The 23,062-nt window shown below is 41.5% G+C and overlaps 1 protein-coding gene across 2 annotated transcripts in view; it reads right to left on the bottom strand.

Annotated features, from left to right (window-relative positions):
* Positions 1–23,062, bottom strand: part of LOC124712545 (protein argonaute-2-like) — a 303,522-nt gene that overhangs the window by 136,257 nt on the left and 144,203 nt on the right. For both annotated transcript variants that reach the window (XM_047242853.1, XM_047242854.1), the window contains exon 12: positions 7,661–7,780. In XM_047242853.1, coding sequence (XP_047098809.1) covers positions 7,661–7,780 — 120 coding nt within the window. The remainder of the gene's footprint in view (positions 1–7,660; positions 7,781–23,062) is intronic.

Consider the following 23,062-nt stretch of genomic DNA (forward strand, 5'->3'; position numbering starts at 1 on the left):
TTCTCACCCCACCATTCAGTGGCTGCCAGGAATTACAGCATGGAACCGTCCATTATATTGGCACCACCCCTGGTTTCCTGCTGCCTGAAAAGCCCTCAGATCTCAGTTCTTCACTCTATTCCCAAAAAGAATGGTTCCTGGTGCCTGTGTGGCGATCAACATAAATTCTACACCTGCACCATTTCTGACTGCTACCCTACGACAGTGCCATCTCGGGAGAAACTATCTTCAGTAGGATAGTCTGTGCAAAGGCCTACAAACAAATTCTTGTTGCTCTGGTGGACATCAAGAAAATAGCACTAACAAGGCTCTTTGGCCTGTTTAAAAGTGTGTTAATGACATTCAGCTTCCATACTATACAAATCTTGCAGCAATTGTTAGACAACATCCTATGGGATGCAGCACTATATTCTGGCTATTTCAATGGTGTACTCTTCTACTCCCATCAAATGTCCACAGCTCATGGTCTAGTGGCTAGTCTTGCTGCCTCTGGATCACGGGGTCCCGGGTTCGATTCCCAACCAGGCTGGGTGTTCATGTTGTCTTCATCATTTCCTCCTCCTCCTCCTCCTCATCATCATTCGTGACAGTGCTCAATTGAACTGTGCAGAAGTTGTGACTTTGTACAGGCACTGATGACCATGCAGTTGAGCACCCCACAAACCAAACTTCATCATCATCATCATCATCATCATCATCATACTCCCACCAACATGTTCAAGAACCTACAGAAAGCTGAGGTGATCCTCAATGCCGAAAATTGTGTTTTTGGGACAAACAAGGTGGAATTTCTCAAGCACTCAGTCACTGCCCCAGCTTCTGCTTCCTCTCTGAGAAGGTACAACCAGTAGCAACAGCATCCGGCGTTTTGTAGGCACGGTCAATTTTTTCTGTCAATATCTCAAGGATGCTGCCACCCCCAACTTTGTGATGGTAAAAGAAAGATAAAAAACAGCTTCCTTGGACACATGCCATGATCAAGAGCTTTGAGAGGACAAAACAAGACCTCACCAATGTTGCTGTTTTGCCCCAAACCCACCCTACTGCCTCCCTTGCAATATGACCCAATCCTACCCTACTGCTGCCCTTTCAATTGGCACCAACATGAGCCACACAAATATTGGACCCATCCTGCAGAAACATGTGAATAACATCTGGTTACTGCTCACCTTCATTTCTTCCAAGCTCTCTGATGTACAATGCTGCTGGTGCGCATACGACTGTGAGCTATTCATAACCCATGAACCCATTCAATATTTCCAACCTTCAGTGTAGAGATGCATCTTTAGTAACTTTAGACACCACCATTCCATCACAATGGCTTTTTGTAGGAACGACATATATAAGATCTCACTCCTACAGTTTATACTAAATGAGTACATTGCATAATTCACTACCAACATCCAGCATGTCACCAGCATTGACAACGCTGTGGCAGATTGCCTTAGCCATTCCTGTGTCATCATCCACCTCCTAGATTACAATACTCTTGCTGCTGTTCAAGAGGGTGGCCCCTTCAGGAAGCTGAGTCCGGGCTCAGCCTGCAGTTAATAGCAATACCCAGCACTGACCACTAAATAAGGTGCAACATTCTTGTAGACCCTTCACAACCTAACGGTTCTGGCAATCGCTCCAACTCCTTTCTCCCCTCCACCTTCCAAAAATGGTCCCTGACTGTGTTCATGGCCTTGCACACCTGAGTGTCTGTGCATCTGTCACCCTTACGATACAATATATCGTCTGGCCAGCATTCAATGTGACTGGAGCAACTGGATCCAAGCATGTATACTGTGCCAGCACACAAAGGTCAGATAGCACAACATGCTCCTATTGCCACCTTCCCTCCACACCATCAGTTCACACACATACACCTTGATGTCATCCACCCACTATCTTATTCCATTGGCTGTCAACACCTGTTGACAACTGTTAACCAATTTATGTGCTCTCCAGAGACTACTCCAATCCCTGATATTTCAGCCAAAACAGTGTGCACAGCCTTCATTTGGACCCGGGTGTCCTGTTTTGGATGCCACTGCAACATCTCTTCAGATCGCAGGTGCCAATTCCCTCCTACATTCTTCCATGTAGGACAGACACCTGTGGCTATACCCACTGCCCTTACAGCTATCAGTTTTTTGCCAAATGCATGGTGGAATGGTTCAACCACAAATTTAAAGCTGTAGTTACGTGTTATTTTTTCGAATGATCTGTCACTGGTACTTCTCGACCTGTGGATTGCACATAAAGCAACCAGTGAGCCCCACTTCTTCCTGACAGCAATGTCCCAGGTTCCACGGAACAGTTCCAAGGCACACAGCCCAGCTGTTAACAGTACCACCACAATGTCACAGCAACCACTGCACCTTCACCTACCACAATCTCACAACATGTACTCACATCACGCTTCGGGCAAATGCATACGAGCCACCGCTCCACCCAAAGTACATTGGCGTACACTGTCTCCTCAGACAAGCTCAACCCAGCCTGTGTCATTAAGCTGCCCCCAGCCAATGAGCACCATACCGTTGCCTCCTATGGCTGGCCCCAGTCACAGTGCCAATAACACCATACCAAAGGTGATGCACGCCAGAACGCTACAGGGTGGTGCCACCCGATGCTGCTTCCAACACACTGCCAGCTGACACTACCCCCAACACTGGCCCCAACTCATTGTCTGTCAACTACCCGACCACCACACCTCCCAGTGGCTGGGACCCTGATGCCAAGACTAAATAGCTGTTTTCACAGCCTCTAGCCAAAAAAGACACTGCACCTACCCCACACAGGCACCTGCTATCCCTGACATGGAGTAGCTGCCACAGCTGCTATTCCCAGAACAGTTAGAACAGTGATACAATGTGATATAATTTTACACGCACTCTGCACCATGTACAGGAATTACCCAAGACCCTCCTCTCACCGGAGACTACAGCACTTGCACTGGCACAGAAATGGCAACCTATGCACGTGCCCCTTAACACGCGTGGTCCTTCTTCTACATCGCAGCAGGCGCTGCGCACCTCGGAGTGCCTGACAGGTGGCGCCATCCTCCACCACTTCCTGACCCACACAGCTGCTTCGAGATGTCACCCAGCAGGCACCCTCAGTCAGTTTCAAGCGTCTCTCTGCTCTGTTAGCACCAGTGTTTCCCCTCACAGAAGAGGGAACGTGTGTGGCAACTCTCTTTGTTTGCCTCTACTGACAGCAACAAATGACACGCCACATCAGCCAGAAACCAGTGATCAGTGAAGCTCCTGTTGGTCAACGTGTTTCCACATTTCTCCAGCACCCGTATTCTGCCACAAATAGATCTTTGACTGCCACACTTCCCAGGAGTTTTGGACTCACAATTATCTCTTGTGTAGTCTCTGTGCCTGCTTCAATGAGGCAGCATCTCCTGTCCATGCTCTCGGCACCTTGCCTCACGCAATGCTGCGGGGCTTGTGTCATTAGCTGCTGTACTTCACTAGAGTTCACCTGAATTCAACTCCCCACAGTTCAGGAAATGTGAGAGGTTCTACTTCATCTCCTGCAGCCCCTCATCACGCTAATTTCCTCAAAGAATTTTTGTTACAGTTTTATAAAGGCTGATGCCAAGATGCCTGGTTCATCCACCCCCCCCCCCCCTCCCCATCCCACCCACTCCCCCATATCAGCATCTGAATTACTAAGTGCAGTAAGGTGTTTTCAGTACAATGAGGTTTAGTGAGCACCAGATGTACCAGGAGATTCACATTACTGTTTCATCCCCAGCCACTTTGCTATCCCTCTATTGACAACTGTGCCAAGAAATGTGTTTCTTTTCTCAGACTGTGCTGACTCCCTTCACCACCAGGCAACTCCATCTTCATCATGACTCCCCCCCCCCCCCCCCCCCCCGCCCACCTTTTTTTGTGTGTCCATATTTCACCCATACGAAAACTGGCTTAACAATATCGTGCAGTATCATTTCCCATTCCTTGTAAGTAATCCACATCAGTATTGTGCAACCATGAAAATATTAAACTGATGGTTCAGAAGTAATCACACCTGTCACCATCAGCCTTCTTCGTAAATAGAATTATTACTCTCTTCCTGAAGCCTAATGAACAGCCTTCCTGCTGTGGTAACACAGGTTCTCAACAGATCACTGAAGTTAGCACCGTCAGACTTGGCTAGCACTTGGAGGGGTGATTGTCCATATTTGCTGAGAGCTGCTGACAAACTGGCTACACTCAACCCTTATGAGGCCAACTGAGGAGCTACTTCACGAGAAGCAGCCACTTCAGTCATGAAATCTGACAACAGTTGGGAGAGCCCCTCCATATCCACATCCAGTGATCCCTATTGGCAGAGGATAACATGGCAATTGGCCGGCACTGCTGGGCCTTCTGAAGCCTGTTCAGACGGAGAGAAGTCCTGATGTCTGAGGGTATTTTGCCTGTCTCGTATATCTCCCACACCAGGTAGAATAGTTTTGCCGTGCCTGGCTTTGCCAAGAGTGTCGTCTATTCTAGTGGCTTTGTTTTGGTTGAGCTATTTTGGAGCTCTGTTGAATTCTTCATATTGTATATTATGCTTCTTATCTTTATCTTCTTCCTCTTCTATTTCTTCAATACTGTTTTCAAGTTAGATTTTCTTGTAGGGGCCCTCTATACAGGTTGAACATTAATAAAACTGACAAGCTGCAAGTGCGGATTCCTGACTGGCAATGGAGGAAAAAGAGTCTGACGAACACATGTCCGGAAATGCATCGTTGCCACAGTAGATGGTGCTGACAAATGTCAGTTCCTTTGACCACATGCCATGTATTCTTTGTGTATTATGTATTGTGAGATTGGTGCAGCATACTGTAAGCAGTGGAATGGTTCAGTATCCATGTTAGGGACAAGCCAAGATGATGTTTGGGTGTGGCCAAGCCAATGGAGGCAGTCGAGAGGCTGTACCGCTATACCAAAACAAGTACCCTCACACACACCAAGCACGTCACACAACATTTCAAGCCCTTTTTTGGACATTTCCGTGATCATGGGTCTTTTCAGACAGATGGACGTCCAGGGAGGCAGTGTACTGAGCGTACACCAGGCTTCGAGGACTGGGTTCTACAGGATATTAAGATGAACCCTAGTACAAGCTCCAGGAAAGTGGCCCACCAACATGGTGTAAACCAAAGTATGATTATGTGTATCCTGCATGACAACCACTACTATCCAAATCACCTGCAATCCCATTGAGGCCACTTTGAACATCTGTTATGACGTGGATGCGAAGAGTTCTGTACTGTGTTCTGGGACAATTTGTTGTAGTTAGACGCTGACCATACATTTCAGGACACATGTTCATAGGATTTTTTTCTTCCATTTCCAGCCAGGAATTCGTCCCTGCAGTTTGTCCATTTTATTAATGTTCACGGAGTATAGTGCTTCCATCTTTCCCCTTTCCCTTCTTTTATCAGTACTGGCTTGCCAGCTGAGCTCTAAATATTTGCTCCTTTTTTTCTCCAAAGGTCTCTTCCTTGGTATCTACCTTTCCCTCATTATAAAGGCTTCTACATCCATGCATTTGTCCACTTGTCATTCCTGCTTAACTATTTTGTACTATTTGCCAACCTCACTTTTTGAACATCTGTATTCCCTTTTGCATACATCATTTGCTGCATTTTTATATTTTATCTTTTCTTCAATTATACTCATTATCTTCTCTGCTGTCCAAGGATTATATTAGGTCATGCCTTTTTACCTATGTGATCCTCTGCTGCCTTATCTGTTTCATCTCTAAGATCTACCCATTCACTTTCCATTCTATTCCTTTCCCCCATTTCATTCCAACATTGTCTGATGCTTCCCCTGAAACTCTTAACAACCTCTGTTTCCTTTAGTTTATCCAAGTTCCATCCCCATATATGTTTTGAACTTCCATCTATCATAGTTTAGGGGTGTATCAAACTCGTAGATGGTACTTCCAATGCTCAACTCAGTAAGCATGTAATCACAATAACATTAAAATACCAAGAGGTAGTGAAAGTGGACTAAAAGCTCATATGCGCATAGTTCAATCCCAGTATAATGGAAACTGATGCCAGACATTAGACTATCCAACATTCCAGTTTCGTATGGTCACTATTGCAATTGCAGTATTCACTCAATGTATGAATTTGGACAGATGATAACACATAATTTTTTACACTTTAAACATTCAAAGCAGCACACTAAATCTATTAACATCAGTGACGGTCTGGAAATCATTATTTTCAAAATTTGATCAAGTCATCCAAAATAAAAGGATATCTAGCACAGGTAAATTAGAAAAATGTACATAACAGCTGATAAATTTGTAAAAATTTAAATTGTATTAAAGTTAAAAAATTAGTGGGAGGTTTAAATATTGAATTCTAAATTAGCTAAATTCAAATAAAGGACAGAAGAGAGCCACCTCCTATTTCCCTGCCTTTATAGTAGGTTAGTGATCCATATTGTTGACATGGATAGTCAACGGAAAAGTGAATTGGATATCACACAGTAGAATGTTCAAGAACAGTGTGTTGACTTTCTCCACAAATGTCTAACAAATGTCTATACCATAGATGAATTCTTGAACAGGAATAAACAAATCTATAAATATAGTATATGCATTTTGTGCCATTTAAGATAATGGGGTAAATAATAGAAATATTAATCCCTAACTCTGTATTGTAATATATACATATTAAAAAATCTTGTTTTATAGTGCATGTCTTGTGCACTTGACACGTTCCACATCATAACGGCTACTGTACTGTGCAACTGATCAATGGAACATGCAACCAACCAACCAACTAACTAACTAACTAACTAATGGCTCCAGGATATCAAAGGAATTATCTAGTCCGAAAACTTAACCAAACCATTACTGTCACTTTTTATGGACAGAATGCAAGCAGCAATGTGTTCAAAGTAATAAGGTCTTTGTAACTGTCAATGATTCAACAGCTGCTAAGGACAGCATGCTAGAAGTGTTTAAATTTAATGAATCGTGGCAAGAGGCTTACCCCATAACACTGTTGTATGAACTTTGATCTCCATAACTTACAGACAAAATGGTGTGTGAGACTCTTTGATATGGAAAATTGAAAGGTGATATACAGTGTGGAAGACTGTTTACCATTGTTATTTCGACTGCAACTTTCAAGAATTGTTTGAGACTAATTAGAGGGACTACATCTCTCCCTGTAAAAGTCAGTGGGTTAACTTGTAACAATATTGATTACTCTTAATTTGTAGATGAGTTGTATTTCATGTTGCTTCCACAAATAGGGGGGTATATGTCTTATAAGTATAATAACACATGAAAAATTCTATATCATTGCTGGCAAAAAAGGTTTCAAACTATAAACTATATTTTCTAAAAATAGTCACAGTACTGATGAAAGAAAGTTAACTAACAATAAACTCGAAGAAACTGGTCACAGTATCAGAAGTGAGATTGTTACTTTAACAGCATCCAACTCAGTCATTCCAGCTACAATTTGTTTAATGGAAATCTTAACTTAAATAAGCTGCAGTATTGGCACACATGACAAAAAAATTCAGGTAAGCTGCAACACAGATGACAAGTCGAGGGAAGAAAGCACAGAAACATTCATTTTACTCAAGTTTCCTAGAATTTTCAACACCAGAAAAGAATTTATAAATGGACTTACATTAGCATACATTATTTGTGGTGCATCCAAAATTCTTGCATTGACACTTTCAAACTGACTACTGACCGAAATTCCAAATTCCTGGATACCGGGATCACTGTTGTAGTCTGCTTGACGAATCTAAACAAAATGAAAATGAACAAATGTAAAAAAGCATAGCTGCCAACATGGAAAAATAGATTTTCACACCTCATGCCATGCAGGTTTCTCTTCCCTCAAACAGTTTATATGAATCTAATGAGATTTACCTAAAGAATACAAGACAATGGTCCATTTTAATTTTAAAAAATTGAGGTGAAATGTGTTATATCTAATGAATCACACAAAAAAGATATTTGAAAATTCTATAATGTTTAAGGTACGGCAGTACTGTATTTACGTGATTATAAGACTCGGTTTTTTGCCAAATCTGTCATTCGAAAAATACAGGGTCATCTTATATTCACATATTAAACTGTTGCTGCTGAGATTAACATTTTTAGGTTGTTTAATAGACTATTATACACGTCAGCGTTCATTTATAGATGAAGATTTGTTTATCGAGGGCACATGCAGATTTATTTTGGAGAATTCATAAGGGCAGGACTGAGCAAACAATAATCGCATTCACACAAGTTTGAGATTTCCCAATATGCCGAAGCTCTTGATACAGTATTGAGCATAGATGTTGCTCTAACTATCACGTGACATTTGGCTGATGGGGCACTAGTTCAAGAGATACATGAGAAACTGTGAACTAACCACTAAAATAATCTATTGCACTGCTTAAAATTTGAGAATTCTGTGAAACACAGGAGGAAATAGCATTAAAATCTATCATCTTACAAACAGTTGTTACATTTGAACACGATTGCAACAAAAGTTCTCATACATGTATGGATTCTGAGTATAAACATTAATACTGCTATTTAAGTAAAGGTAACACAGAAAAGCGAAAATGTTGTCATTCTGAAAACACTACTTGATTCTGAACCAAGATCAATACTTAATTTTATTATGAGAGACTGTAATGATTTACTATGTGAGTTGCAAATGAGAAATTTGGTTCCTGTTCATGTATTAGAATCCCAGGTAAAAATGTTACAAGCTTTTAACCAGCTTTAGAACATTATGGTGACCTTCGGATGAAACAAAAAGGAAAATTAATCCAGAATGAAATGCTAACGAAGTAAATCTATCAAATTAAACTGACTGTAATTGTTAATATAACTGACATTATACATGTAATGGTATTTAAATATGTCTGCTTGTGTCTGTATGTGTGGATGGATATGTGCGTGTGTGCGAGTGTATACCTGTCCTTTTTTCCCCCTAAGGTAAGTCTTTCCGCTCCCGGGATTGGAATGACTCCTTACCCTCTCCCTTAAAACCCACTTCCTTTCGTCTTCCCCTCTCCTTCCCTCTTTCCTGATGAGGCAACAGTTTGTTGCGAAAGCTTGAATTTTGTGTGTATGTTTGTGTTTGTTTGTGTGTCTATCGACCTGCCAGCGCTTTTGTTCGGTAAGTCACCTCATCTTTGTTTTTATATATGACATTATACATGTTTAGAGACTTTACTGGTCTCATACAAGTATGATTTTATGAATGTAGACTAAAGCAGAGAGTGAAAATCTGTTCAAAAGCCAGAAATTCAACCCAGATCTCTTGCTTACTAGGCAGCTGCATTACCTAGTAAGTCACCTCGGCACAGCGTTTCACACAACTGCGTAGATTACCCTGGCATGCCTCCCTCCATGATCCAAATTCTAACTGCCTCTCCAGTCTATTTTAAATTTCCCCTTACACACAAACAGACTTGCTGAGGCTCTCTATGTTCTGGAATAGCACCTGAGCACTCACTGTAAGTGGAGGGTCCAGCCTGAAATCCAGGTGCACGTACTAATACAAACGAAGTGGCACAATTTCAGACACTTTATTGGTCTCATACATATATGATTTTAGCAATATTATTAAAAGGATAGGAAAGTTGCTACTCGCTACCAACAATGCCCTTGTCAATGCAGCAGCAGTGCATGATGAGAGAGGCAGTTGGGTGGGGGTAGGAGGAGGCTGGGGTGGGGAGGGGGAGGGAGAGCAGAGTAGGCATGGGGGATGGTGAAGTGCTGCTGGGAGCATTCACGGACAAGGTGGAGAGAGGGTAGGGCAGCTAGGTGCAGGCAGGAGGTCACACAGAGGGGCAAGGGAGAGGTTGGTGGAGGGGAGGGGGGGTGGAGATAGCAGAAAAAGAGAGAAGTAAAAACACTGGGTGCGTTGGTGGAATAGGGGACCACATAGTGCAGGAAAGGGAAGATATGATTTTATGTATACAGACCAGAGTGGCAAGTGAACATTTGTACCAATGACAGGAATCGAACCCGGGTCACCTGCTTACTAAGCAGGTGCATTAGCCACTAAGCCACTGGCACAGCAGTTCACACAACTGCACGGATTTCCTTGGCACCCCTCCCTCTTTGATCCAAATTCTCATTGCCGCCCAAATCCACTTTTAAATTCCATCTTACACATGAACAGAATTGCTGAGGCTACCCATGTCCCGAAACAGTGGAACAACAGAATTGCTGAGGCTATCTATGTCCTGGAACAGCACCTCACCATCTAATGACCTTTCATTTGTTTAAGTTCCTGCACTGGGGTTTCAGGCTGGATCCAGCATTTACATTCAATGCTGAGGTGCCATTCCAGAACATGGAGAGCCTGAGCAATTCTGTTCATGTATAAAGGGCAATTTAAAGCAGATAGGGGTGGCAGTGAGAATTTGGATTGAGGAGAGAGGCATGCCAGGGCAATCCATGCAGTTGTGTGAAGCGTCATGTGAAGGTGGTTTGGTGGCTAATGCACCTGCCTAGTAAGCAGGCCAGTGTTCGACACCTGGCATTGGTACAAATTCTCACTTGCCGCTCCAGTCTATATACATGAAGTGTTAACATAACAATGAAAATAATAAATTTTTGACAATATAATGTAACTGGATAGAAAGTAAGTCTACTCACCATATATAAAAACAGGTTTTACACATAAGCAAGCTTTCGGAGCCAGAGACTACTGGGATTCTGTGTGTTCTTTCTGAACTTTACCCCTTATCCTAAATCTCCCCAGTCCTTTTCCTTCACCCCTTTCCCCTCCTCTTCAACCCTTCTGCCAAAAGAAGGAGCCTCTGGCTCTGAAAGCTTGCATACATAACACCTTTTTTTTATATGTGCATTCTCCTGCCACCACTTGGAGAGTGGAGTTTTTCTTTATCCTTTTACATTATACTGACTGTAATTGTTTTTGTTTGTTTGTTTGTTTGTTTTGTTTTGGGGTACAAAAACAGCTGGAGTCATATGTGCCCTCTGTAATTTTTGTGAGAATAAATTGCAGCACCAGGAACCATTGTGAATATAACACCAACAGATATCAGTAGATCACGGGAGGAACGAAAGTTCAAGAATTGGGCAGAATTGCGATTCTGATCTTTTATGTATATCTTAGTGGCTATTGTTACATGTGACTTGCACCCTAGAAAATATTTCAGTCCTTGTTTCACAGTTGCTCAAGCACAGAACTGTGGAAGTGTTGGAGTGGTAATAGTGATAGCAGCTTGGCTGAGAACTAGATGAGTGCGGGGAGAGGAATAGTGAGTGGAAAAGTAACTCATTTTGCCAACCACTGGAATGTAAACTACATTCTTTGGCTTTTCAGGAACATCTGCCACATTTAAGCTGCAATTTGCCTGAATCAATTTGTAGACTGAACTGACTTTAAAATTGGACAAATATCAACAATAGTATTCATTTCTGCAGGAGACGATCAAGTCTAGATAGGAACAAGTGGAGTATTTTGTGTTTTGGGCTACAATGATGACAATGCTCACCGTGACCTATGCTGGGAACAAAAGAGTATATACCAGCTGCTAGTTCTATATAGCCAATGAGAGAGAGTGACAAGCAGACATCATGTTTGCAGGAAGCATGTGACAATGTAACATTCTCACATTAGTGTAGAAGTGAAATCAGATACATGTTTGGTTAAAAACAACTGTGTAGTCAGGTCCAAAGGTAACCAAAATCTCAGAAATCACAACATATTCGGAAGATGTAGCCAAACATTTGTGACACCGAAGACATAAATTTCACAGCTGTACCTTTATGATGATGATGACAATGATGATTGACACCTCAGACACCAAGGTTGTTGTTGTTATGGTCTTCAGTCCTGAGACTGGTTTGATGCAGCCCCTCCATGCTACTCTATCCTGTGCTAGCTTCTTCATCTCCCAGTACCTACTGCAACCTACATCCTTCTGAATCTGCTTAGTGTAGTCATCTCTTGGTCTCCCTCTACGATTTTTACCCTCCACTCTGCCCTCCAATACTAAATTGGTCATCCCTTGATGCCTCAGAACATGTCCTACCAACCGATCCCTTCTTCTGGTCAAGTTGTGCCACAAACTTCTCTTCTCCCCAATCCTATTCAATACTTCCTCATTAGTTATGTGATCTACCCATCTAATCTTCAGCATTCTTCTGTAGCATCTCATTTCGAAAGCTTCTATTCTCTTCTTGTCCAAACTATTTATCGTCCATGTTTCACTTCCATACATGGCTACACTCCATACAAATACTTTCAGAAATGACTTCCTGACACTTAAATCTATACTCGATGTTAACAAATTTCTCTTCTTCAGAAACGCTTACCTTGCCATTGCCAGTCTACATTTTATATCTTCTCTACTTCGACCATCATCAGTTATTTTGCTCCTCAAATAGCAAAACCCCTTTACTACTTTAAGTGTCTCATTTGCTAATCTAATTCCCTCGACATCACTCAGCTTAATTCGACTACATTCCATTATCCTCGTTTTGCTTTTGTTGATGTTCATCTAATATCCCCCTTTCAAGACACTATCCATTCCGTTCAACTGCTCTTCCAAGTCCTTTGCTGTCTCTGACAGAATTACGATGTCATCGGCGAACCTCAAAGTTTTTATTTCTTTTCCGTGGATTTTAATACCTACTCCAAATTTTTCTTTTGTTTCCTTCACTGCTTGTTCAATATACAGATTCAATAACATCGGGGAGAGACTACAATCCTGTCTCACCCCCTTCCCAACCACTGCTTCCCTTTCATGTCCCTTGACTCTTATAACTGCCATCTAGTTTCTGTACAAATTGTAAATAGCCTTTCGCTGCCTGTATTCTACCCCTGCCACCTTCAGAATTTGAAAGAGAGTATTCCAGTCAACATTGTCAAAAGGTTTCTCTAAGTCTACAAATGCTAGAAACGTAGGTTTGCCCTTCCTTAATCTAGCTTCTAAGATAAGTAGTAGGGTCAGTATTGCCTCACGTGTTCCAACATTTCTACGGAATCCAAACTGATCTTCCCCGAGGTCGGCTTCTACTAGTTTTTCCATTCGTCTGTAAAGAATTCGCGTTAGTATTTGGCAGCTGTGACTTATTAAACTGATAGTTCAGTAATTTTCACATCTGTCAACACCTGCTTTCTTTGGGATTGGGATTATTATATTCTTCTTGAAGTCTGAGGGTATTTCGCCTGTTTCATACATCTTGCTCACGAGATAGTAGAGTTTTGTCAGGACTGGCTCCCCCAAGGCTGTCAGTAGTTCCAATGGAATGTTGTCTACTCCGGGGGCCTTGTTTCGACTTAGGTCTTTCAGTGCTCTGTCAAACTCTTCACGCAGTATCGTATCTCCCATGTCATCTTCATGTACATTCTCTTCCATTTCCATAATATTGTCCTCAAGTACATTGTCCTTGTATAGACCCTCTATATACTTCTTCCACCTTTCTGCTTTCCCTTCTTTGCTTAGAACTGGGTTTTCATCTGAGCTCTTGTTGTTCATACAAGTGGTTCTCTTATCTCCAAAGGTCTCTTTAATTTTCCTGTAGGCAGTATCTATCTTACCCCTAGTGAGATAAGCCTCTACCTCCTTACATTTGTCCTCTAGCCATCCCTGCTTAGCCATTTTGCACTCCCTGTCGATCTCATTTTTGAGACGTCTGTATTCCTTTTTGGGTGCTTCATTTACTGCATTTTTATATTTTCTCCTTTCATCAATTAAATTCAATATTTCTTCTGTTACCCAAGGATTTCTACTAGCCCTTGTCTTTTTACCTACTTGATCCTCTGCTGCCTTCACTACTTCATCCCTCAAAGCTACCCATTCTTCTTCTGCTGTATTTCTTTCCCCCATTCCTGTCAATTGCTCTCTTATGTTCTCCCTGAAACTCTGTACAACCTCTGGTTCTTTTAGTTTATCCAGGTCCCATCTCTTTAAATTCCCACCTTTATGCAGTTTCTTCAGTTTTAATCTACAGTTCATAACCAATAGATTGTGGTCAGAGTCCACATCTGCCCCTGGAATTGTCTTACAATTTAAAACCTGGTTCCTAAATCTCTGTCTTACCATTATATAATCTATCTGAAACCTGTCAGTATCTCCAGGCTTCTTCCATGTATACAGCCTTCTTTTATGATTCTTGAACCAAGTGTTAGCTATGATTAAGTTGTGCTCTGTGCAAAATTCTACCAGACGGCTTCCTCTTTCATTTCTTAGCCCCAGTCCATATTCACCTACTACGTTTCCTTCTCTCCCTTTTCATACTACCGAATTCCAGTCACCCATGACTTAAATTTTCCTCACCCTCCACTATCTGAATAATTTCTTTTATGTCATCATACATTTCTTCAATTTCTTCGTCATCTGCAGAGCTAGTTGGCATATAAACTTGTACTACTGTAGTAGGTGTGGGGTTCGTGTCTATCTTGGCCACAATAATGCGTTCACTATGCTGTTTGTAGTAGCTTACCCGCATTCCTACTTTCCTATTCATTATTAAACCTACTCCTGCATTACCCCTATTTGATTTTGTGTTTATAACCCTGTATTCACCTGACCAGAAGTCTTGTTCCTCCTGCCACCGAACTTCACTAATTCCCACTATATCTAACTTTAACCTATCCATTTCCCTTTTTAAATTTTCTAACCTACCTGCCCGATTAAGGGATCTGACATTCCACGCTCCGATCCGTAGAATGCCAGTTTTCTTTCTCCTGATAACGACATCCTCTTGAGTAGTCGCCGCCCGGAGATCCGAATGGGGGACTATTTTACCTCCGGAATATTTTACCCAAGAGGACACCATCATCATTTAATCATACAGTAAAGCTGCATGCCCTCGGGAAAAATTACGGCCGTAGTTTACCCTTGCTTTCAGCCGTTCGCAGTACCAGCACAGCAAGGCCATTTTGGTTATTGATACAAGGCCAGATCAGTCAATCATCCAGACTGTTGCCCCTGCAACTACTGAAAAGGCTGCTGCCCCTCTTCAGGAACCACACGTTTGTCTGGCCTCTCAACAGATGCCCCTCCGTTGTGGTTGCACCTACGGTACGGCTATCTGTATCGCTGAGGCACGCAAGCCTCCCCACCAACGGCAAGGTCCATGGTTCGTGGGGGGAGGACACCAAGGTCAGTAAGCGAAAAATGTAGAAAAGGAAATGGTCCATGAATTAATGTAAACCCATTTCTTTCTATTTATTTTATTTATTTCTCCTGGTTTTATCAAAATGTAGACAACCAATAAATAGTATAAATTTAGTATAGGCATAATGCTAACTTTTTAGACAAATCCTTTCCATCAACAAAACAGTTTGTAATTTTGATTAGTCAGAATGTGTTAAAAATAATTTTTTCTCAAGAAGCCTCTTGAAATAAGGGGGTTGTCTTATAATCAGGGTCATCTTACATTCAGGTAAATTGGTATGTTTAAATGTATGATCTGCTTGTAAGGTGTAACAAGCAGCATGCCAGCTTGTGAACCATGGAGGTGAGACAGACCTGGATTGATTCTGTGTGGCAGATTAACAACCAAGGGCTGGAACCAAGGCCAGCCTGTGTGTGGTTCTTAGTCAGTTTTCCACACTTGTTTAGGCAAATGTGAGGCTGGTCCCCAAAGTCTGCCTCAAAGAATGAGTTAAAACACGTAACACAAAGAACATTGTTTACACAACTCAAAGGCAGATAGTACATGACTTCCCTCCCTTTGGTTACCTTAACAACCGTGTTGCCAGCAAGGGTATCTAGCCATACAATTAAGTAATAAAATAAAATTTTCCCGTGTCCTGGAAAAGCAGACCCCTATTAGATGGGATAAATAATAGGGAAAAGAGGAAGAAGGAGTAGAAGAAGTTTGTTTCAATGAGTATCGGTCTCTCAATATAAAGTCACAATGTGGTATTGATAAGTTCAATTTATCAGTTTCATAAACAAACATTCAAACGAATACCTAGATTTAATTATTAAATAACGACTGCAAAAATAAATGTGTGTGAGCCTGTTGTACCTTAAATCAGCTATTATAATTTTATTTACTTTTTGTAATTACATTATAAAAATAACATGGTATTCCACTATCTTTCTATGCTAGTAATTATTCTGATGTGCTTTGTACTGAGAGTTCTGAAGGAAGGAAGGAAGGAAGGAAAATTAGGGTTTAACATCTTGTCAACCCCAAAGTCATCACAGACAGATTGAGAGCTCTGGCAGCAATTGTTATATCATAGTTGTATTGTGGAAAGCAGAGTGAGAAGTCACGGCTGAGCAAGTGGAATGTAGGGATGTACTAAAATGCAGTTCTTCAAGTTCTTGTGGTATTTGACCTAGAAGTTAACATTTGGAGTAAATTACAATTACAGTTACAATCTGAGTAAGTACTGTAGTAGAGAACAGTAGACGTGTCCCGAACTACAATGGCTACGAAAGCAATTTTAGACTAAAACATTTTTTACTTTTACCAGTTAGTGTAACAAATGAGAAATTAGGTAACCACTCCACATATATGCAGTTGATTTCAGTAGTTGACCAGTACAAAAACAAGGCAAAAATATTGCTTAGCTTTTGGAAAACGTATTATTTGACTCTGAAGAATGACCACACACACATGCAAAGGCACAGCTACATCACCCTGGCCAATTACATTTTCCCTGTATTATAGCCTCACTAGAGAATGTAGTTTGCTAGGACCATGAATTTCATATTCCAACAATGATAGATGCTTTCCATTTTTTAGAACCCAAGATTATCCATAATAAACAAAAGAATAATAATAATAAGCCAATCCCTAAACATTCAACTGTATTTCTAAATAAGAGATACATTCCAGGTCTACGGCCTCTAGGGAAATTTTTCTTCAAATAATTTCTTATGAAATACATTTTAAGTATCTATCACATTTTAACATAAAACCCATGATGTTGAAATATCTGCAGTCATGTGCATCTTCATTGTGTACTTTCTTAAAGAGCCCTGAATTTGAACTTAACAATTCACTGTTTACAAACATTACCGCAGATGTTACACTCGAGTGTTTTGTATCAATAGCTCTGCATCTGTTATTGTTATACTTGAAACGTCTCTGGCATAGTTTGTAAAAAGTGCATGTGTTAGCTAAAATGGAGTGCTCTTGAAGAAAGTACACAATGAAGATGCACAGTATAGCAGCTCTTGCACACCCACCATCTAGAAGTGCAGACAGCCCTCCTCATTATACTATGAGGTGCTGTAATGATTAAGGAATGATGTAAATGTGGACAACATGAAATTTTAGTTTTGGATTTCAAACTTTGTGCTTGAGAAAAACTGTCTACATTAAAATTGAAGAGTCTTTCTCTCACAGAACTCACTTTGCAACACATCTTGTTTTGTAGCATATTCATTAGGAAACAAACAGTTGGTCTCTGAAGTGCACATAACAAAAGTTATGAGAGTTGTGGTGTCCAAGGTTTCACTTTGGGTATAACAGTTTTTATTTAATTAACTGATCTTCACATTAACGATAGGTGCTTAGGTCTTTCATGTATGTCTCTTGTATTGCCTCAAAGTATCACCTGTCCTTTTCTTGTTTAGTTTCACCTTTGTGACAGTACATAATTAGTCTTTTTGTATAACCAATCTATACACAGTAGTCATTTAGTCATAATAAACGGCAATTCAATTACATTTTATGTATCGATGCTTATGCTGTTCTAGTTTAAATTTACCTGCTTCCAGCTTGCCTAATTATTCATGTCATACATACTCGTATTAATGTTTTTTCTATAAATTAGTCTTACACACACAAAATTTCAGTTAGTTGCACACAAATGGAATCAGATTGCACACAGTACAGAAAACTACTAATAATATCTGACTGGTTCCTATACAGGGTGAGTCACCTAATGTTACCGTTGGATATATTTTGTAAACCACATCAAATACTGACAAACCAATTCCACAGACCGAACATGAGGAGAGGGGCTAGTGTAACTGTTTAATATAAACCATAAAAAAATGCACGGAAGTATGTTTTTTAACACAAACCTACGTCTGTGGAACCACGTTAGTTTTGTTAGCACATCTGAACATATAAACAAATACGTAATCAGTGCCGTTTGTTGCATTGTAAAATGTTAATTACATCCGGAGATACCGTAATCTAAAGTTGACTCTTGAAACCTTCAACGTTCAGTTGCGTGTTGTAACAAACACGGGCCACGGTCGGTGAGCAGCATCTGCAGGGACATGTCCCACTGGAAACGCGTCGATGTATGTGGTATCAGCATGATGGTGCACCTGCACATTCCACAATTAACACTAAGCTGACCCTTGACAGGATGTTCGACGGGCATTTCATAGGACGTGGAGGACGCATAAATTAGCCAGCCCGTTCTCCTGATCTTACACCTCTGCACTTCTTTCTGTGGGGTACATTAAAGGAGAACGTGTACCGTGATGTGCCTACAACCCCAGAGGATATGAAACAACGTATTGTGGCAGCCTGCGGCGACATTACACCAGATGTACTGCGGCGTGTACGACATTCATTATGCCAGAGATTGCAATTGTGTGCAGCAAATGATGGCCACCACATTGAACATCTATTGGCCTGACATGTCAGGACACACACTATTCCACTCCATAATTGAAAACGGAAACCACGTGTGTACGTGTACCTCACCCCTCATGGTAATGTACATGTGCATCAGTGAAAAAGACCAATAAAAAGGTGTTAGCATGTGGACATAATGTGCTGTTCCAGTCTCTTCTGTACCTAAGGTCCATCACCTACGTAATTCGGTGCTCTCCGATACACACGATCGAACAGCGGAGGAGTGGTACTCAAGCGTCAATTTTAGGTTGTAATATCTCCGGATGTAATTAACATTTTACAATGCAACAAGCGGCACTGATTATGTATTTGTTTATATGTTCTACATTTACATTTACATTTATACTCCGCAAGCCACCCAACGGTGTGTGGCGGAGGGCACTTTACGTGCCACTGTCATTACCTCCCTTTCCTGTTCCAGTCGCGTACGGTTCGCAGGAAAAACGACTGTCTGAAAGCCTCCGTGCGTGCTCTAATCTCTCTAATTTTACATTCGTGATCTGCTCGGGAGGTATAAGTAGGGGGAAGCAATATATTCGATACCTCATCCAGAAACGCACCCTCTCGAAAGCTGGCGAGCAAGCTACACCACGATGCAGAGCGCCTCACTTGCAGTCTGCCACTTGAGTTTGTTAAACATCTCCGTAACGCTATCACGATTACCAAATAACCCTGTGACGAAACGCGCCGCTCTTCTTTGGATCTTCTCTATCTCCTCCGTCAGACCGATCTGGTACGGATCCCACACTGATGAGCAATACTCAAGTATAGGTCGAACGAGTGTTTTGTAAGCCACCTCCTTTGTTGATGGACTACATTTTCTAAGCACTCTCTCAATGAATCTCAACCTGGTACCCGCCTTACCAACAATTTTATATGATCATTCCACTTCAAATCATTCCGCATGCATACTCCCAGATATTTTACAGAAGTAACTGCTACCAGTGTTTGTTCCGCTATAATGTAATCATACAATAAAGGATCCTTCTTTCTATGTATTCGCAATACATTACATTTGTCTATGTTAAGGGTCAGTTGCCACTCCCTGCACCAAGTGCCTATCCGCTGCTTTTCGCTACAATTTTCTAATGCTGCAACTTCTCTGTATATTACAGCATCATCCACGAAAAGCCACATGGAACTTCGGACACTATCTACTAGGTCATTTATATATATTGTGAAAAGCAATGGTCCCATAACACTCCCCAGTGGCACGCCAGAGGTTACTTTAACGTCTGTAGACGTCTCTGCGTTGATAACAACATGCTGTGTTCTGTTTACTAGAAACTCTTCAATCCAGCCACACAGCTGGTCTGATATTCCGTAGACTCTTACTTTGTTTATCAGGCGACAGTGCGGAACTGTATCGAACGCCTTCCGGAAGTCAAGAAAAGCAGCATCTACCTGGGAGCCTGTATCTAATATTTTCTGGGTCTCATGAACAAATAAAGCGAGTTGGGTCTCACACGATCGCTGTTTCCGGATTCCATGTTGATTCCTACATAGTAGATTCTGGGTTTCCAAAAACGACATGTTCAGATGAGCTAACAAAACTAATGGGGTTCGATTTAAAAAAACGTAGGTTTGTGTTAAAAAACATACTTCCGTGCATTTTTTAATGGTTTGTACTAACCAATTACACTAGCCCCTCTCCTCACGTTCGGTCTGTGGAATCGATTCGTCAGTATTTGATGTGGTTTACGACATATATCCAGCGGTAATGTTAGGTGACTCGCCCTGTATATATTGGTTTGCAGCTTCATCTTGCCCCATTTGAAAATATTTTAAATACCATATGGTTGTGTACCAATAATTAACTCTTTCCTTTAGACATTTGAAGCATCAACTTTACATAAAGATTTTTGTAATACTCTTCACTTTGTTATCACATGTACCAATACAATAGCGATGTAATTACTCTCAAGTTAGAGATACTAGTGGAAGAATAATGGTCGGTTTATTATGATATTTCTCAGATATTGTGATAACATACATTCATGTATTAATATTTTCGTTGTGTAAACAAGTGTAAAGTAATATATGACTGTGGCTTTTTCTCTTTAGGTAATTAATAACTCACTTGCACGTAATGGATTTTTATCATTGAAAAAGCTATTATCTCCTTTGTTCTTATTAACCTTTCAGATTATAGGTCTTTACAAAATGATTTCATTTTCTTTCAGCAGAATTATTTTTGCTTTTTGCTCTAGCTATAAAATAAAAAGATCTGAGCTCTCTTTTAGGCTATATAAGGCGGATTGGAATTTTATTACTTTTTTCCTTCAGTACACCCACTGTAATCCCCACTTGGCCTTGTCTACAAGAACTACTAATGCCATATCACTTCTACCATTCCAATTAAACCATTTTCAACTTGTTCAGGCATTGGCTTCTAGCTAAATTATTTCTGCCAATTATAAGTTACAATAATAGGTGAAAACTTGATCCAGATTATGAAACCATTGACTAATAATGCTGTACTCTATTTTTTAAACATTCTGTAAGACCACAAATAAAGGTACAGAACAGACTTATGTAATAATTTCGGATGACTATAAAGTTGAAGGAGATATCAAGGTGGCAAGGTAATGACCATGGCTCTCTCTTCTAATCATCAATAGTTTTATTACACGACAACCGTACAGGTCGAAGACTAGGCCAGAACTGAGGTCCCGGAAGTATATAAAACAAAGATCAACTCCAAGACATAACACACGGATGATGTTCTGGCCTATCGATCCACGGATCGACGCCACATAGCCCCCAACAGGGCAGCCAAAGCGTGAAATCCAAGTGTCTATGAAGGATTCTGCCTCTGATTCAGATGTAATATTGGGTAGTGGGGCAGCTTCCATCCAACGAGAGGTTCTGTCTATAATAGATAGCACGTATCTGTAACCCTCAGAGGTGGTGAGGGGGCCCACCAAGTCGATGTGAACGTGTTGGTAGCGACTGGGAGGAGAGGTGAAGCTGCCTAGTGGGGGCGATGTGTGCTGCGAAACTTTATCTTGTTGGCACGGAATGCAGGCACGGGCCCAGGCTTGGCAGTCGTGATGCCAGACAAAGCGCTCTGAAATAAGTCTGGTAGAGGCTCTCACACCTGGATGAGCTAGGTTGTGTAATTTGTCGAACACTTGTCTCTGTAGAGGTTTGGGTATGAAGGGACGCAGCGGAGCAGTTGATTCGTCACACTAAACCTCGCCTATGACACCGGGAAAGGTGGATTGCACAGGTTTGAGTGACGAGCTGTGATCGGAAATAAGGTCCGTAGTGTCCGTGTCGGCAGAATGCAGCCGAGGCAAGTTAGAGAGGTCTATCAGAGTTGTGAGAGCGCCGACACGAGATGAAAAATCTGCAACCACATTATCTGCACCCTTGATGTATTGTCTGTCAGAGGTAAATTGCAATATTAAGTCCAAATTACGGAAGCGTCTAGGTGGAGGGTCAGTCGGAGGCTTCTTTACAGCGGCAACCAAAGGTTTATGGTCGGGTAAAATGTAGAAGTCCCTACCCTCAACCTCGGAACGAAAGTGTTTCACAGCCTCGTAAACTGCCAAGAGCTCCCTATCAAAGGCTGAGTACTTTTTTTGAGCGCCGTTGAGCTTCTTAGAAAAGGACTGCAAAGGAGAGGTAGTATCTCCAATGGTTTGGCTGAGGACAGCACCTACTGTGGTATCACTGGCATCCGCGGTAATAAAAAATGTAGCGTGCAGATGCGGGTGGGCAACAGTCACTGCGTTTGCTAGTAGGTGCTTCAGTTTGTCAAAAGCTTGTTCCATGTCAGGGATCCAGGGGACCGCATGGATACCGGTCATATTTTTGCCAGCAAGGGCGTCCGTTAGGGGAGCCTGAACCTCGGCTGCGGCAGGCAAGTGCTTCCTATAATAGTTAACTGTTCCGATGAACCTGCGCAGCTCCTTAAACGAGTGAGGGCGTGGAATATCCAAAACAGGTTTGATTTTATCCTCGGGCGGAGTGAAGCTCTTAGCTGACACTATGTAGCGTAAGAATCTTACTGAAGTCTGGTGCAACTGGAGCTTCTTATTATTCAGTTCAACACTGGCAGTGGTAAGACTGCCTTTAACAATCTGCAAATGTTCCTTGCTCTTTTGCAAAGTAGGACTGAAAATAAGAATGTCGTCCAAGTAAACGAAACAAAAATCCAGGTGAAAAAATCCAAGTTTGTGAGGTCAAAGGGCATGAACTGGCACAGGAAAAGGCCGAAAGGTGTTGTAACAGCTATCTTTTCGATACCCTCTGATGCCACCGGAATTTGATGATAGGCTCTCTTACAGTCCACTACCAAGAAATATTTGGCGCCTGCAAGAGCATGGTTAAAATCCACGACGTTAGGAACCTGGTACTTGTCTATGATAGTACGGGAGTTCAACTTAGCATAGTCGCCAAGTCGCCAACAATAAGCCAGGTGCCATCGCTTTTTGTGTCGAAAAGGATAAGTGAGGCCTACCATCCG

The sequence above is a fragment of the Schistocerca piceifrons genome, chromosome 8 (genome assembly GCF_021461385.2).
Source record: "Schistocerca piceifrons isolate TAMUIC-IGC-003096 chromosome 8, iqSchPice1.1, whole genome shotgun sequence".
NCBI classification, from domain to species: Eukaryota; Metazoa; Arthropoda; class Insecta; order Orthoptera; family Acrididae; genus Schistocerca; species Schistocerca piceifrons.